General features: G+C 32.8%; 2 protein-coding genes across 3 annotated transcripts; both read right to left on the bottom strand.

Moving 5' to 3' along the window:
- Nucleotides 1-2,152: 2,152 nt before the first annotated feature.
- On the bottom strand, nt 2,153-7,591 carry LOC7473308 (uncharacterized). The gene is made up of 12 exons (XM_002318995.4): nt 7,412-7,591; nt 6,748-6,797; nt 6,553-6,653; nt 6,325-6,405; nt 5,399-5,481; nt 4,544-4,595; nt 4,273-4,362; nt 4,070-4,138; nt 3,799-3,906; nt 3,514-3,582; nt 2,961-3,017; nt 2,153-2,454 (listed from the first exon to the last, which is right to left on the bottom strand). The coding sequence occupies exons 1-12, from the start codon at nt 7,486-7,488 to the stop codon at nt 2,368-2,370; spliced, it is 924 nt and encodes a 307-aa protein (XP_002319031.2). The 5' UTR covers nt 7,489-7,591; the 3' UTR covers nt 2,153-2,367.
- A 1,854-nt stretch (nt 7,592-9,445) lies between these two features.
- LOC18104038 (sodium/hydrogen exchanger 1) lies at nt 9,446-13,739 on the bottom strand. Of its 2 annotated transcripts, none has more exons than XM_024583274.2 (14): nt 13,387-13,739; nt 13,161-13,279; nt 12,884-12,981; nt 12,664-12,723; nt 12,529-12,575; nt 12,244-12,438; nt 12,049-12,095; nt 11,622-11,688; nt 11,048-11,148; nt 10,826-10,927; nt 10,447-10,580; nt 10,299-10,342; nt 10,135-10,215; nt 9,446-9,986 (listed from the first exon to the last, which is right to left on the bottom strand). In XM_024583274.2, the coding sequence occupies exons 1-14, from the start codon at nt 13,657-13,659 to the stop codon at nt 9,657-9,659; spliced, it is 1,698 nt and encodes a 565-aa protein (XP_024439042.2). In that variant the 5' UTR covers nt 13,660-13,739; the 3' UTR covers nt 9,446-9,656. The 2 variants fall into 2 exon arrangements, with proteins under 2 accessions (XP_024439042.2, XP_006375776.3); XM_006375714.3 differs by having other exon boundaries at nt 10,299-10,361; nt 10,447-10,585; nt 13,387-13,736.
- Between the last annotated feature and the right edge of the window lie 3,464 nt (nt 13,740-17,203).

The raw sequence follows: 17,203 nt of genomic DNA, 5'->3' as shown, positions 1-17,203 counted from the left end.
TTGATTTAAAAGAATTAGAACTCTAAAGATCAAATTTAAATTTTAAAAAAATACTTAGTTTTTTTTTTTTACTGATATCATAGATTAATTTGCACAGTAAAGAAAAGAGTTTATGGTTTTTTTTTTGTCACTCAACCTTGTTTTTTTGTTTTTTTTTTAAATTTGATGAATTCATATCGATTTTATTTGAATTTTTACTTTGTAGTTTGTTTTGGTTGCGTGGTCCTGGCAATGTTGAGGAAATAGTGATTTTACTGGTTGAACAACATCTTCTTCCGGGTCAATTGAAGGCAGTTTTTCAGTTGATGTGCTCCTTTTCATTTTCTTCCTCGTGTCTATCTCTTCTACCCTCTCATGTGTGCATAACATTTTTCTTGATCTTGGCTGGCTGGTTTTGCTCGAGGCACAAGTGAATAAGGCAATGGTGCTTCCTCTTGTTGCATGGAGCTCCTTGCCATCTTGCTCATGATCATTGCTAGAGTAGCAAGATGAGGCAAAAGTGTCCGAGTTCTTCAAACTATAATTGGCTTGTTTTACATCTTCACAAACTGGTGCCACCCCTTGACCACTTTCATGCATGGATAGCCCTAGCCATAGCTCCATTCTGTGGTTTGGCTAAGTTTTGAGCCATAGGATGGCCTAATTTCACAGTCTTGAAGGCATGTTCTGAGACAATATTCGGGACAAAGTTGTAGAGCCTGTTGCAAATATCAAGAGAATGGAATCGGTGCTCTTTTTTATCCATTTCAAAGTTGATGGATGTGAATGGAATGGAGGAGGAGGGGGATTTTGTTGAATGATGAGTTGATCGATATGGGCTGTGCTTTTCTTACAAGTAGAGGTTAGCAGGAAGCAGGAAGACATTACTCGAAGGGAATTATGACCCTAAACGAAAGAGGTCTGCTAATTCTACTTCTGCTTAAAGCAAAAGGTGGCTGGAAGAATATCAGAAGGCAAGTCGAGTGTTCATTGCAACTGTTGCTACGAATAGAAACTAGGGTTGGCAAAATTTTGCTGTGTTTCCCAGATAGGTTGTAAACGGATTGTGATTGAATTTCGAGTATCAATCTATATTTAAATCCTCAATGGTTCAAATCGTATTCAAAGATTTATCATTCAATTGTTTTTATTTATTTCGATAAAGAATATTATTCTAGGTTGTCACTTCTTTTAAGACTTTAAAACAAGTAATCCCAGTTCATATCCTCATACTTCGATTCAAATATTCCTAAGCCTAAACTTATATATTCCTATTAGTATTAGTAAATTAAAACTATTCTGGGCAGACTGACTCCTACTCATCGATCCTAGTTGTGCATTGATTGGTGATATTTGTTTTCTTCTTCAAAGACCATGGAGATGCTCTTCTAATCTTGCCTTCCGCAAGAGTAAATTCTGCTGACTCTACCTTGCAAAAGTTGGAGTTGCAGATACTGTTGAATACTACTTGGAATTCTCCCCCGCCTGCTGGTCTCTGGCTCTCTGCATAATCTTCTTCTTGGTACTGATATGGCTGGTGCAGCCTTCGTTCCCTCGTCCTTGGTTTTATACATTTCTCACACTCGTGGGACTAGGCAAAAATTATCATTAATTGGCCATAGCCATAAAATCGTGGCACACAAGGCAAATAAATCCACTCATCGAGTCAATAATTAAGTTGAATTCACAGAAAATATAGGATTCAACTTCATCACCTTCTTCTTGTTACTTCAAAACTCTATCAAGAAAAAAAGAAGAAGATAAATAAGTGTTTTAAAAATATTAGTTATTTCCTTTTCTGTTATTTTTAGAAATTGAATTTTATTTGAAATTCAATTCTTGATTCTAAAAAATAATTCTAAATATGATATTTCATTAAAGCTTCTAAATTAAATTCAAAATTTCAGAGGATTTTAACCAGGTAAATCCATTCTTCTAAGATTGTTTGAAAAAGAAAATTAGTCTCAATTCATAAAATAAATTGATCAAAGGATACTCCTCATCATGAAATTAAAAAAAAATATTATGCTAAGAATTAATAAATTCCTCCAACAACTCATAAATGTTACTTGCTAGTCTTTTAGCCTTCAACATTTATCAATTCCTGTCTCTTATCTCCATGATGCAGTAATGCTTCCTAGGGCTTTTGAATTCTGAAGGGGAGGGTGATTAGTTATGGAAAATGGCAAGATGCTAGTCAATTTATTATTTCGTAGAAATTCAATACACAAATTGAACTCGTAAAAAAAAATGCATGCCATGATACTCAAAATCTATTACAGTTGTCTTCAGTTTACAAAATTGAAGAAGAAAGATTATTCATCGGCAGAACTTGGTCTTTGATCGCTCATCACAAAAAGCTAGCTTCGCTCATCACAAAAAGCCAGCTTATGCTTTAATTCGTCCACAAAGCCGCCAGTAAGCTCCAGGGTGAAAAAGGGATTTCTCAAATACCCAGATTTCGCGGACAAGGATCTGGAAATTATACTAGACATCAATCATAATTCGGAGGAGATGGGGAAAATGCTAAATGATAGACTCAAGCACAAAATTTTGATAGAATGTTGTGCTCAAACCATCACATTATGTTTGCAATTCCTTGAACATTTTATGGTTTTGAAAAAATCAAACAGAACATGAGTGTTTCTTCAAGTGAAATGTCACATGGCAAGCAGGAGATGCCCGCTAACTACTACCAAAATAAATGATGGAGCTAGGGTAAGCTTCGATGTTCAACTGGGGCCTGACATCCCTTGGTCAACCATCCAAATTGTAGAATCCATATCCTACATGAGTTCTATCAAATGGCAGAAAAACTATTTTTTGCACACAAAGAATTGAATGATAAACATTTTTCAAATAAGATTTCAAGCAGGTTTTAATTGCAATGTTATAGACGAAAAGAAAAGTTCCAAGTATAGGATAGAACTAATAAAATAGGCTGGACAAAACCAAAAGGATAATTATGCAATTAAGCCTACCTCCTTATTTTTATCTCCAGCAACTCTGGCTCCTTTAGAATCATATGCCTCGAACTTCTGCAAGGGATAGGCAATATGTAAGTCTTCCAAATTGTCAATGCAAAATGTTTAATGAGAAAAGGCAGACAGGCATGAGGATAGTAGTTTGAAACATGACAATCAGGCCATAATTTCCATGTAACAACAAAATCCTCCATTTTGCAACTAATTTTAATATACATCACGGTGTCGTGGAAACAATGACAATACTCATATAGCAACCAACTAAACATGTAAATTAGTAAACTCTGTTGCATTTACTTTGTCTTCTATAATGTTGTTGGTCACAACACTGTAAAAGATCTAAAATTACAGTCACCGATCATGAATGGTTCTGCTATTGCACGAAATAGCCTCACAAGGATCAATATTGCTGCGTATTTGAAGAAGCTGAACCATGAGGAATTTTCCTTGGTTAACATCCAAGTCATGCGCATATTTAGGCAATAAAACAAACATGTAGAAAATGACAAAACATAACAGAAAAAGATTCCTTCCTGTACAGTAATTCTACCTGCTTTGTCTTGATCTCAAGTGTTAGCTGTATGAAAACTTTATTGAGATCGCTCTTATCAACACCAATCTGTAAATATGGAAGGAAAGAAAGGCAAGTGTAGTCAGTACAAAGGAAAAGGACGAGTCCCAAATTTGAATGACCTCAGCTCAGGGACAAGTATACATGCAGAGTGCCATCTTTTTCTATGTTAAAGTAAACTGCAAACTATTTGGTAGTTGTTGTCTTCATTGAAGACCAGTGTGATGTGGATTAATATTGTAAAGAAAAAAAGTTAATACTTGCCAGTCGAGCTCGCAAAGTTCGTATCAGAACAGCTGGTTCAATCATCTCCCAATAAAGCTTGCTCATATTCCATGCAGACTGTCTTTGTTTAATTTCATTTTTGAGTTCCTGTCAGTAACATAACTGATAATAATGACTCAAGAGACAATCTGTATGTTAAGCCAAGTTTGATTAAAGTGCAAAGGCAGAAAGCAGCATAACTGAACAGAAAATAAAGAGTTGAATCTGAAAAAAGCAGGAGTGTGACAGAAGGAAAAGGGACAGTGCATACGGAGTACATTTTCTCTGTAACTGCTTTTCTGAGTGCTGTTTTGTCACCATTTGCCAGTAGAGTGTTTATCTGGAAACCCCCAAAAAGAAGACACAAGGAAAACAAGCATGTGATCTGAATCCAGTAGTGTAGTTACAAAACAAAGTAACCAGAGAGAGACTTTAATGGTTAGGTCGGAATTGGAAATACAAAGATCAGGATACCTCTTTGTATAATTTGATGGCTTCTACGTAAAACTTATGTTTTGAGTATCCAGTTTTTCTTAACTTAACAATAGCATAGGCATTTTTGAGCTGCACAAATGAGAATAAAAAAAGTTAATTCAGGTGACAATAAGCCCACATCGGGATATGATTTACATGAAAACCAATTCTAGAATGCTTGAAGAGAAAATAAGTCTGAATAAATCCAATCAGTAAGTTGATTTGTGGGAGAAATAAATGCTACAAATTTAATGACAAACAAGATAGCCACCTCTAAAATGATGTCGTTTTTTGTTCTTCTCCAGCCGCTTTTTGTGAACCATCTGATACAAGAGAAGAAGAAAAAAGGTGCTGATGGCTGGGAACTTGAGCTAACTGTTCAACAGATGACGTAGGAACTATGAAATCTAATTACATTCTTAAGAGAGTGCGGGAGAAAAGCAAACCACTAACTGGTGAAGTTAGCTAGAAGTTTCAACTAATTTCAGACGAATACCATTCCAGTATAAGGAGACAACATAAAGAAGAAAGCTGACTGCCATACAATCAAAATAAAATGTAAAGAACTTCTTAGAAGAATTCCTATATGGCCTGAATGAGCTGAGAATTCTAATCTTTGTGCACCCCACCTCATCCTCTACGAAGGTGTTTGAGAATATGGTAACGGTAACGGTAACGGTTATGGTTCAAAGTGCCTTTCAATAGAAAATGCATCAAAATAATGTTTTTTTAGTTTTTTAAAATTATTTTTTATATCAGCACATCAAAACGATCTGAAAACATAAAAAAAATAATTTTAAGCAAAAAAAAAAAATCAAATTTTAGGAAATGCTGTTTCAATCGTGTTCCTAAACACTGCCACGTAGCCTCAACAGTCAAATCCTCAAATGCATCTAATACATTGATTATTTATCAACAAAAACAAAAATTTTATACTGTGACTTTATGTGACTATCTAGCATTGTCACCAAGTCATTTACCGAGTTTAATTTGGTTCAAACAATAATTAGTTCAACATGGAAGAAATTTTCAGTGGTTTGACATTTTGGAAGAGAGGGCATGTCTGCCAACTAAACCATTCTTCAGCCACATCTAGAGGGGAGTTTCATTCTAACATCCAACTAACCTCCGCCAGAATGAGATTGTATCACGAGGAGCATACGGTTCATATATGAATCCAGGACTTGAAATGGACACTTTAAGAGATCCCTGCATATATTATTAAATAAGCAAGTCATCAAGTTATTGTCTTACTCCATAATAGGACATCCAAGAAAGTTGTAACAGGAGCAAGTTCAGACACAAGTTCTTATATAAGAATAAAATATTGACGCAAAATTTCTAATCTGTTAAAGTGATTAGCCAGAAAAAGCACTGAATGAACCAAATGACAGTCCTGGACATGCATAAGTTCAATGGAGAAGATGGGATATACGCCACCCAAACTAAACTACCAAACTACAATGCATGTTCTACCTCCATCAGGGAACACAAATCTATGCTTGTTTTATGGTTTTACATTATATAAAGGCTCACAAAACTGTAAGATTTTGTTGATCTGGCATACTGAAGCATCATTTCTGGTTCTAATTTTTTCTGCTGCAAACAGATTATATAGAGAATATGGACGAGATATGGTACAAGTAAGTTGAACAATGAAATGCAGTTTCACAACTAAAGTACCGTATTTAAATCTAATAAGTTTATTCATACAAGTTTACAGCTAGACCAGTAAGCCTTTTGAACAATTAACTGAGCTCAGAATGAGACTTTTATTTAAGTAATCATCAAGACTTAAAGTGTAAGAAAGCCAAGGGAGATACACATATCTCTGCTCTGAAGCTAATGACTAGTCTACTAAATACTATTTATTGTACTCAAATCCTTGCATATTGCAGGGATCTTCTCCCTGAACTATTTCACTCTTTACTTTTCTTTTTGTTTGACTTGATTGCTTATAAAAGTTCTACATCATGAACATTGAAACCATTTCCGAAATCAAATTGAAAGGAAGAGTAATAAATGACATTTTAAATGGTAAACATGGCACACCATCTGTCGTGCTTGTGGGGGGGCATTCACTTTTGTTGTTGCCGACCTCTTGTCATTTAAGAAGATTGATAACTCCATGGCCTGAAAGAAATAGAACACATCAAATTAATAAGAACAGTATCCTCTCTCAAACAATTAGACATTTGAAGCGTCGACACTGCAAAAACTCCAATCATAAATAAAAAATTACACCTGTTTTCACCTAGATTTTATGTTCCATAAATTTACCATTGTAGAACGTAGAGTCATTGTACTTCTATGAGTCCAAGGAAGAGCATTGCGGCCATTATATAAGCAAGAAGAAAATCTTGGGGAATTAAGTTTAATACCTAGCGCAAAACAACATGTAATCAACGAAATTCTTCATTAAATTTAAGATAAATTAAACTACTAATAATGAATGCCAAAAAAAAAACAATTTACCATTTGAAATATCAGTGGAGCTACTGGAGTAGCTTCTTGAGCTCCCAAGTCTGAGTAGACAAAGAGCAACATTTTTCATAAAACTACCTTCAAACACAATTTAACTCCAATTCCCATGAAATTATAAGAAGAAAAGATCGTTTTGTTCTAGACGATGTAAGTAATGCAATGGAAATAAAACTGAAAACGTGATTAACTTATCAAATTCTTCTGCAAATAATATAAAAAAGAAAGAAAAAACCCAACAAAGCCTTTTTTTTTTTTACTTTTGTTATACTTATACAACATAACACCATATCCAGATTCAACAGTTTCTTCGCAATTCCCAGTCTGTCTCTTAAACCAATTAAACCGAGTATAAAACAAGAAATCTATCCTCATGAACTACAGCCAAACAGCTATAGCTCTGTATATTGTGAAAAATGGAACCTTTGCATTCGAAATTGAAACTTTTCCTTTTCCTGCATTTTCTCAGCAACCAAACATAGCCTCAACCAAAAACCTCTCACATACCCTTACAAGACATATATCCAAATGGGTTTTCTTTCCAAGTCAAAAAGACGAAAACTTTCCACTCAAAACTCAAACTTACCTTTTCATTTTCTTTTTCTCGCATTTTCTACGAAACCAAAAGGAGCAATAAGAAATGAAGAATAGTACTCACAGATAAGAAGAAGATTCTCGAATCCCAATGGTTTGATTAAGTGCACGAATTGCTTGTAATCTTCTAAATAGGGCCATCTTTACTGATCATGTGTAGCCTCTTCAAAAATGCACTGATCTGATTACAGAGGTTTTTGTTCCAGCAGCTGAAGGGTTTAAGGATGAAAAATATATGCTACTGAAAGTCTGCGTGCCTTATATTTATGGGCTTGACCTTGTTTATTGGGCTGGTCACTAGGTTAAGCAATGTGCTGTGCTTTCGATAAATTTCATGATTTGGGCTATCACTGAAAAAAGATTTGGTTTTTAGTCATGAGGTTAATTTTAGTTCAACAAGTTCTTTTTAAAAAATATTAACTTAGGTTTAAGCCGAGGTTGATTGGATAAATAAAATTATTGTAAATTCAGTTAAGAATTTATTTATTTTTGTATTTTAAAATTAAATTAATTATTTTTATTTCAAATTAATATTTTTACAGTGTTTTCAAATCATTTTTATGTGCTAATATCAAAAATAATTTTTAAAAAATAAAAAAAATTATTTTGATGCATTTTCAAGCGAAAAATACTTTAAAAAATAACTATTATCACATTCTCAAACATCTTCTAAATCAATCAGGTTAACTAAGTTAATGTCATGTTCAATTCAACTAGAAACTCGATCTAGATCAACCTTCAAGTCACAAGTGTCTGAAGTTAACCTCTCAAGTTTGGTTTAATAAGTATATAAATGGTTTAACTAGATAGATACCATAGATGTTTCATGTTAAAATGTTGTTCTCTCTTTTGGAAAATGCTTTAGGATGCAGCTGATATTCAAGCCTGGAATATTTATGCTATCCGCTACATAAATTTCGGAAGAAATTGCTCTCTCTCACTCTCTGATCGTGTAACATTCCTGGTGGTGCTCTGACAAAAATGATGACAAAGGTAGCTCATTTTAGATTTCCCAGCAAAGGTAAAAAGTTTTCATGTTGGTTCATAGTTACTGCAGTGATTAAAATAAAAATCTTGGGAGAGAATCACTCAGTTAATGTTATGCCTTTAGATGTGATGGAGATTTGGTTTTACAAGAACTTGATTGCTATTAACTAAGCTACATGGTCTTGATAACAATAAACCTTTTTTTATGTGTTTTTTCTTTCAATTCGCATTATTTTTATTGAAAGTTGAATGAATTATGTGTTTTTTTTATTGAAAGTTAAATGAATACCATCTCTTTTTATTATTTTTTTAATTTTTAGCTCATCTTATTTTAAATGAATTTTAAATGGTAGTTAAATTTTTTTTTTAATTTCAAATCACCTTTGTTCCTCCACCAAATCCATGATCAAATGCCTCATCAATTAAAATCATAATTATCAAACCCTAATGAGTATAATTCAATTGATCAGGTCTTGAGTTTGCTCTTTAGAAATCACTAGTTCAAGTGCCACAAGCTTCAAGGCCACTAGAGGCTTATATAGTCGTTAACTTCTAGGTATCGGAGAATTAGTTGAAATGCGCGTAACTAACCCGAACACCCATAATTACTAAAAAAAAAAAAAAAAAACCGTACAAATATCAACATGAAATCTAGTATTGTCAAGTTTGTCACACCAAGAGCGATAGTACTCAAACGCAGCATAATGCACAAGAAAAACGGAAGAAAAGAAATCCATTTTTGAGGGAGAGCCATTTCAGTTTCAGCTCTGTTTACAGATTAACAAAGGTTTGCTTGCTCTCTTTTTTTTGCATAAAGAGACTCCCTCATTTAGTGTTTAAATTTATCCACTACATGTAGCTAAGCCAATTTGGCAATGGAAAGTAGTCAACCAGAGAGAGAGAGCTAGCATTTTCTATAACGATGTTTTTATCTATTGTTGGGCTAAACCCATAGGCCATAGATTAGCCATTGTGTTAATCGATGTTCGTTAACAGCGATTTAGTTCTTCAATGTTCATCAAATATATATGGGCACAAATCAACAGAGAGACTATTTTAAGCATGGGTTTTCAGCATTTTTGTCATGGAATCATCAGGAAACCTTTCCGTATTTTCGAATTTGATGCTATATTACTCAAGGGAAGAGCATTTTCTTCTAAAATTTTTGTAACAGAGAACATAAAGAATACAAGCTTGTGTGATCATTTGAATAATTACACAGCCTAACTCTAAGAAAGAAGGAAAATGAAATTTGCTGCTGCTTTCTATCACTTCAATATATGACAGAATAATAAAAAGATGAAAAATTGTGCGCTAAACCTTCACGCAGAAGAACTCTCATCAGCTGCACCTGTGGGTGTACTAGGTACAAATGGAACAAATCCCCGCCCGCCGAACATTGGTCTCATGAATCTGTCATCAAACTTTCTCCAAAAGTAGTGAACAGTTGTGGTGGGGTGTCTTATTAGCAACCTTAAGCTACTTGCCCTTCGAGCTGGTTGATTGTTGTTGCTGTTACTTGGATCACCACTTTCAAGTAACAGTACCCTCAAGTCTTCCAGGCTTACGTTATCAGTGAAATCTGAAACCATTGGTTTTCTATGTCTTAACAGCACTGCTTCAATTAGAGGTTTCGTTACCGAACCGCAGACCTGTTTAGAAAACAGAAACGTTGTACTTCTGTGTTAAGACTATAACAAGTTCAGCAAATATAATCTCGCAATTCTTAACATGCAATGGAACTCAAGTAATAAGAGCAAATAATGTTTTCCTGTTATATCAGTAAAACACAGAACTTACAATTGTGCTGAAAAGAACAACGATTATGGTACTGGTAATCATTAGTGCAGATTCTGGGGACTTCCTCATATAACTTGCAAACTGTAATTGCAGAGTGCACAAAGTGAGAAATCCAGAAACCAAACATCATAATTTAAGCAACATGTTAATAATTTATGACGTACTTGGTTATAAGATAAAGCAATTGTAACTGCACCTCTCATTAACCCTGCCCACCACATAATAAACTGAGATTTCAAACAGTTAGCACAGTTTGGAGTACGATGACTGCACGATAATAGCAATTGGCTAGATCATGCATGCAATAATCACCTGTTGTTTGAAATGAATTTTCGAGCTCTCGCTTTTCTGAACACAATTTAAGATATTTGCTATGGGAAAAACAAATGCTGCCCTTCCAACTAACACTAATGCAAACAATGTTGAGCTGACGGCAGCTGAAGTTCCTGCACTGAATCATTGATGTGAAACAAGTTAGAGGTGACAAATGGTGTTCGAATGAAACCCTCCAGCGATAATGAATAATTTAAGAGTAACAATCTAGATGCTGGAGCACATATATTCCAACACGCATCAACAAGCTTAAGTTAACTACTGTGTCCTTTTTCTAGGTTAATCAACCAAGTTGTGCAAATGCTAAATTTCCATAGACTCTCAGGCCTAAACTGTAAAGATCATGGGTAGGATTTACCTTGCCTTGCTTTCTCTCCATTTGTCAATGTCTAAGGCATCCATACCCACATATAGAAATATGAAAGTTTCTGCAATGAATGACATTGTTGCAAATGCATGCCTGAAATTATCAGCCACCGTGAAGATTATAACTTTTTCCACTGAAACTCATGATACAACTGTTAAACGAACCAAAGTTTCTGCAAGTTTAAGTGGAAAGAAAAAAGGTTTCTACTCTTACTTGGTTGTTATCCGTGAGCTTTCTGTAACATTGTGCCATGTGTAGTGCGACATTACAATGCCACAGAAGAAAACTGTCAGAATCCCACTCAGATTTAGAAGCTGCAAGAAGAAAAATAAATTGACATTCAACCAATGATCCCATTCCAGTGGGGAATCAACTTATCCAAGTGGTACAAGCTCTTTGTTCTGTTCTGTTTTTTCTCTGCAGTTTACATCTTGATGAAATTAGCTCATCACAGTCCTCTAAAAGATGAAATTTTCGAATTTTTGAGGTGAATGGTATTTTAGGATGGTTCGACAAGAAGATGATAACCCTAGCCCATCCAATGAGAAGATATAAACTCAATCCAAACTCAATCTAAGTAACAGCAGACGAGTGGTAAGGCTACTCAGGTGAGAGGAATGAAAATGAAAATTTAGAGGCATGTATTAATCTACTAAATGATGAGTGATGAATAGGAAGAGAGGGAGCATGGCTATCATTCAGATGTATAGGGCATAAAACATTTTTCCCTCACTGACTTCACATCTCTTTCTTTTTCCAGGAAACATTTGAAGTTTATAGTGAGTACCTCAGCTAGAAGGTATGACAAATAAGCCATAAGAATCATAAGTGCAAATTCACGATCAGTAGAATGCCTGTTGATAAGACAACAATCAAGTCAGGTTGGAATACACAAAGTCCAACATGAATAAAAGTCAGCTTAATGGCCTCTCCAAAATTGTGATCACGTATGAAACTAGAAGACTGGACTAAGCCATTTCCCTCCTTTGATTTTAGACAAACCTTCTTTACTTTTTTATCTAATATTGGAAACCATCATTTTCCCTAAGAAGTTTAACAGTTTTGATTTACCTAAACTTCTTGACTTAAAACATGACCATATGCTGTGCATAGAAACTTAGATGTGACGAAGGATTTGGAGAACAGAAATATAGACATATGAAAGAGGCCATTGCAATATTAGATGAAACAGAGAACTGAAAGACATTTCTCACCTTCCAAAGTAAAGTGTTTTTATGATAAAAGCACTTAAAAGACCCACCTGAAAAATTGCATTATTTCCATTTAGATCCAAACCACAAACATCATCCCTCAATTTATCAAGCAAAAAATAAGCAAGAGCCAAGAAGCTGCTACCGCTAGGCGCAATCAAAATTTGGCAGTGAAAAGACTATGATAGTTAGACTTACTGCTATACCAAGAGCAGTACTTGTGAAGAGGAGGTAAAGGAAGGTCCCTATCAATTTTAAGACTGTTAAGCCATCAATGTTGTGGAAATCCAGCGTTTGAACTGAATTGAAAAGCACAATAGAGGTAGCATCATTCACTACACCCTCCCCAAACACTATACTGTAAAGAAAGGGTGTCTCATCTTGACTGAGAACCTTGCAAGAAAAGAAAAGGCATTAACAACATAAGGGAATTATCAAGAACAACCTTGTTTTCATCCCAACGTTTAACTTTATTTAGTGTACCTGCAATGTGCAAACTGAGTCAGTTGCTGACATTATGGCACCGATAGCTGCAGATGCAGGAAGCGGTAATTAAGATTCGCTAGTATCAACTATGATTAGTGAATTAAATTAAATTAAACAGTTGCTATAAATCACCTAGGTGATCTTTGAGACTCAGGGATTCCACACCAATTTTCCTAAAAATCCAAAAAACACCTACAAGAATCATACAAACAAAATAAGTTGGAATCTTTCTGTTTTGACAGGATATAAGATAAAAAACTTGATTGTGCTGTTGCTTCTTTTTATCAATATATAAATCGACAACATCAATTATCAGACTTGCAAAATGACAAATGTTTGAAATGGATCTTACCTAGTGATATGATGCAGAACGAAATTACTGTGCCAAATATTCCAAACAACAAGATTGTTGAAAAATTCTTGAAAAACCGCTTTTTCTTAACCTGGAATCTGGAACAAATTCTCAAATTTTAAGAAACAATAACTAGAAGGAGAGAAGAAAGAAACATGTGACTCAGGATTTTCTCAGAGACAATATATCAAACACAAACCAAATCCTTCCTCGCAACATCAAACCAATTTCGATAAACCATCCAGAATTCACATCAAAGCAGAGAAAGAAGTCATACCCTGCATTGAAAATGATTGGAGGAAGCAAATAAAGGAAGAACAAATCCTCGCTAAACTTCAATAAATGCGAACTCGCCCCTTTCCTAACCAACAAAACCACACCACCAGCACACAACCCCTGCAAAAAAAAATCTACCCCATGTTACACAATCAATCAAGAACACAAAAGGGAGAAAACCCCATTATTTTTCAACCAAGAAACAATCAAGAATCAAATTGAGATACCAAAAGAAGTGCAGTGATGGACTCATTAGCCCAGCGGTGCTCTTCAAGAAGGTGACCAATAATGATACAAGCACAAAGGAGAGCAAAGAAGACACAAAGTGCTATTATGGTGCTAGTATTAAGGAATGAAGAATCTAATTCCAAAGGTAAATGTTCATGAGAGGACATGTTTTCAGGGCTAAGGCCAAACATAGCAGCATTCGAGATTTTTGTGGCCATTTCGCAGGTTAAATGGTTTGAAGAAATTTTTAAGGAAAATGACTCTGTTAGCATAGTTTTGTTCTTCAAGATGGGAAATGGAGGGAAGAATGGTAGCTGGAGTGAGGTTTTATCTCTCTGTAGTTGAGATTACTTTGAGTTTTCTGTATCCTGAAAGGTGTCACTAAATTAGCTAGCCACGTCAAATATCAAGCATCTTTGACTGTTGTTATATATATAAGTGTAGTGGTAAGTTACAATAATACCCTTTGCGTTACTGTCATGTTGGATTCTCATTGGCGACAGTTTGTTGGCTGTATTGAACGATTGCCTGGCAGTAGTTGATAACTTGATATGGCCGTTGGTTGGCGCTGATGACTTTTTTTTTTTATTATTGTGTATTTTTGACATCATCATTAATAATGATCTTTCGTGTTGAATTGCCATTTTATGAAAAACTAAATTAATTAAATAAAAAGGAATTATTTTCTTAATTTTCATAGCACCATTGATTAGATCGTTTAAGAATAAATAATTTAATCTTAATATTAATTAATGTATCTAAAAGAGTTAGGATGTTAACTCACTTTTTTTCACTGTTTATACAAGCGAGGAAAGAGCTGAATTTTTTATTTTTCATTTTGTTTGTTTCATTTTCATTTTTTTAATTTTTTTAAATTTTATCCTTTAATATTTTTTTATTTTAAACTTATCTTCATAAATTATTTTAATTTATTTTCTATAAAGTTATCACAGTTTCAAATAAATATCCCGACATTTTGTTTGTGCTTTTGATTTTATATGTATTTATTTTTGTTATTGTATAATTAAGTAAAAGAATTCTTTTAAAAGAAAAAACAAAAAAAGCTCTTAAACTCATGAAGTACATCACCCGGATCATGAATTTTACGAGTGAAGCTGTGAAGCCTGATTAATCTAATATGTCACCATCTCAATATAAAAAAAAATCATTTTATTTTTTTTAAGTTAAACCATGTTTTTTACCAGTTTTTTGAGTTATATCTAGACCCGTCAAATTGACTAGATCACATATCATAATAATTTTTACATAATTTAATTTTAAACTTAAATTAAATAAGGAGTCAGATTAGAAAATTTTAAGCTTGATCCGTTGAGTTATGTTTAATAATAATGTTAAATGCTTTCTACGATCTTATTATTATTTTAAAAAAAGAAGATAACAAGGATAGAGAAGACATGTTTCAATGAATTTTTATTTTAAAAATATAAAAATTTACTTTAAAATTATCTGTTATATTTATTTTATATTTTCATCTTTATTTTCAGCTAAATATATAAGTTTTAGACACTTGAAATCCAACAAATCAAGAGCAAAACAAAACAAATTTCAGGAGAGGAACAGATAAAGGTTGCTTCCGGTCTTAATCTTCAAACTTCGAATATACATTAGCGTAGTGATTGGAAATTTGAAATATAGGCTCTGTTTGTTTTTTAAAAAGTAAATTTTAGAAAATAATTTTTTAAATTTTTCTGTGTTTGTTTGTCATTAGAAAAGTTGGTCAATGAAAAACACTTTCCAGTCAAAGGAAAATTTGGCTTGGTTTCCAGAAAAGTGTTTTCCTGTAAAATTTAGACGGAAAACATTTTCTGGAAGTTGTGAAAAATTTAGAAATGTCATATTATTTGCTGATTATATCAAATTTGGTCCTCAAACTTTTGATTGCTATAAATATTTATTTTGAATATTTATTTTTCAATTTCATCTTTTAAAAATTAATTTCTATATTAACTTCAGTCCTCTTTTTTATAATTGTTATTTGTTTTTTCCTTATCATTTTTTTATTGAAATTTTTTATCTATCAAATTTGGTCCTCGTTCTTTTGATTGTTACTTATTTTATTTGAAATAATTTATGAAATATTAATTATTATTATTTTAATTTCTTCATCTTTTATTTTTTTTTATTTTTTAGATTTGATCTCTATTATTTTGATTATTATTTATTTTATTTGAGATAATTTATGAAATTATATTTTTTTTTTCAATTTCATTCTCATTCAACTTTTTAATTTGTAAGATTTGTTCCTCATTATTTTAATAAACTTGAGAAAAATAAAACATTAATAAGTTATTTTCCAGCTTATTTTCCATGACATAACCAAACACTGGAAAGTGTTTTCCAACTTATTTTCCATTACACTACCAAACATCAGAAAATAATTCACTTTCTCGGAATTCACTTTTCTGGAATTCACTTTTCAAAAGAAAACTATTTTCCAACAAACAAACGGGACGTAGAGAAAAGAAGAAAAGCCATAAAATCAAACTTCCTAGTGATTGGAAATTTGAAATACAGAGAAAGGAAGAAAAGCCATAAAATTCACACAGTTTGTTTTTGTGTTTTAAAAGTATTTTTAAAAAAATTTAATTTTTTTAAATTAATTTTTTTATGGTGTTTTAGATTATTTTGATGTACTGATGTCAAAAATAATTTTTTAAAAATAAATAAAAATATTATTTTGATACATTTCTGAATAAAAAGCACTTTAAAAAACAATCACAACCATACTTTCAAATACTATATATTTCCGAACACTAGAGGAGGAATGAAATTAATGACCTTACCTTTTTTTTTTTAGATTTGAAGAAACCCCACCCCCAAGAAAGCGCACTTTGTAGGCCTAGATGAGTGAGTAAAACCCCAGTTGTCTCAGGCTCTTACAAGAGATTTACGTCCTGACTCGAACTCGAGACCTGCCCTTTACCATCACGCTACTCCCCTTGAAGACTTAATGACCTTACCATTTGCTTTCAAGACACATCCTTATCAAGAAAACATTATACTTTCAAGTCACGTTGTTATTAGTGCTATACATAGCAGCATACATGTGAACATGCATATTTGACTAAAACTCTTCACTTGAATGATGTAGAAGCTCATTACGTAAAGCAATTGCTATCCATTAGAATTACTTGGTTAGATATATGATAGTTTGATGCAAAAGTTTAGCTAACTCAACTAGAATATCAGGTTATGCCATGCAATGTTACTTCACCTACCCATGATTCAGTACAAAATCCTGATTATAGATCGGATAGTTTAACTCGAATTAATCTAGATTAATTAATAAAAATTAAAATTAAAATTAAAATAATATCGTTTTAAAATCTAATTTAATTTATTTTAATCGAGTCGTGAATTAATCAAATTAAATTGAACCAATTCTATGTTGATTTTTTCTATAACATAATTGAGATTCAACCTGCCCAGCCAAACTAGATATGCAGGATAATTCTTGGTTTTAATTGTCTTTGTTTCTTGAATTAGCTTTTGCGTGCTAAGATTTTTTTAAATCGTTTTTAAAATGTTAAATGGATAATTCATATTTGGACAAATACATTTACTGATGAGAATTTTATTTTTAAAGTTTTTTGTTATATTTAAATATGAAATAATAACATAGAGATCGACCTCATAAAGTAACATTTCAAGCAAAAAATCTTTTCTTTTGCTAGCCATTTTTTTTTAAAGAAAATGTAATTTATCACTATCTATATTCACAGGAGTAACATTAAGTCAAAATAGGATTATATATTATGTATTTATAATAAACAAACCTTTTAAGAAAAACTAATC

This window comes from Populus trichocarpa, chromosome 13 (genome assembly GCF_000002775.5).
Source record: "Populus trichocarpa isolate Nisqually-1 chromosome 13, P.trichocarpa_v4.1, whole genome shotgun sequence".
Taxonomy (NCBI): Eukaryota; Viridiplantae; Streptophyta; class Magnoliopsida; order Malpighiales; family Salicaceae; genus Populus; species Populus trichocarpa.
The sequence above is the reverse complement of the archived record's forward strand: the minus strand, read 5'-3'. Positions and strand labels throughout refer to the sequence as shown.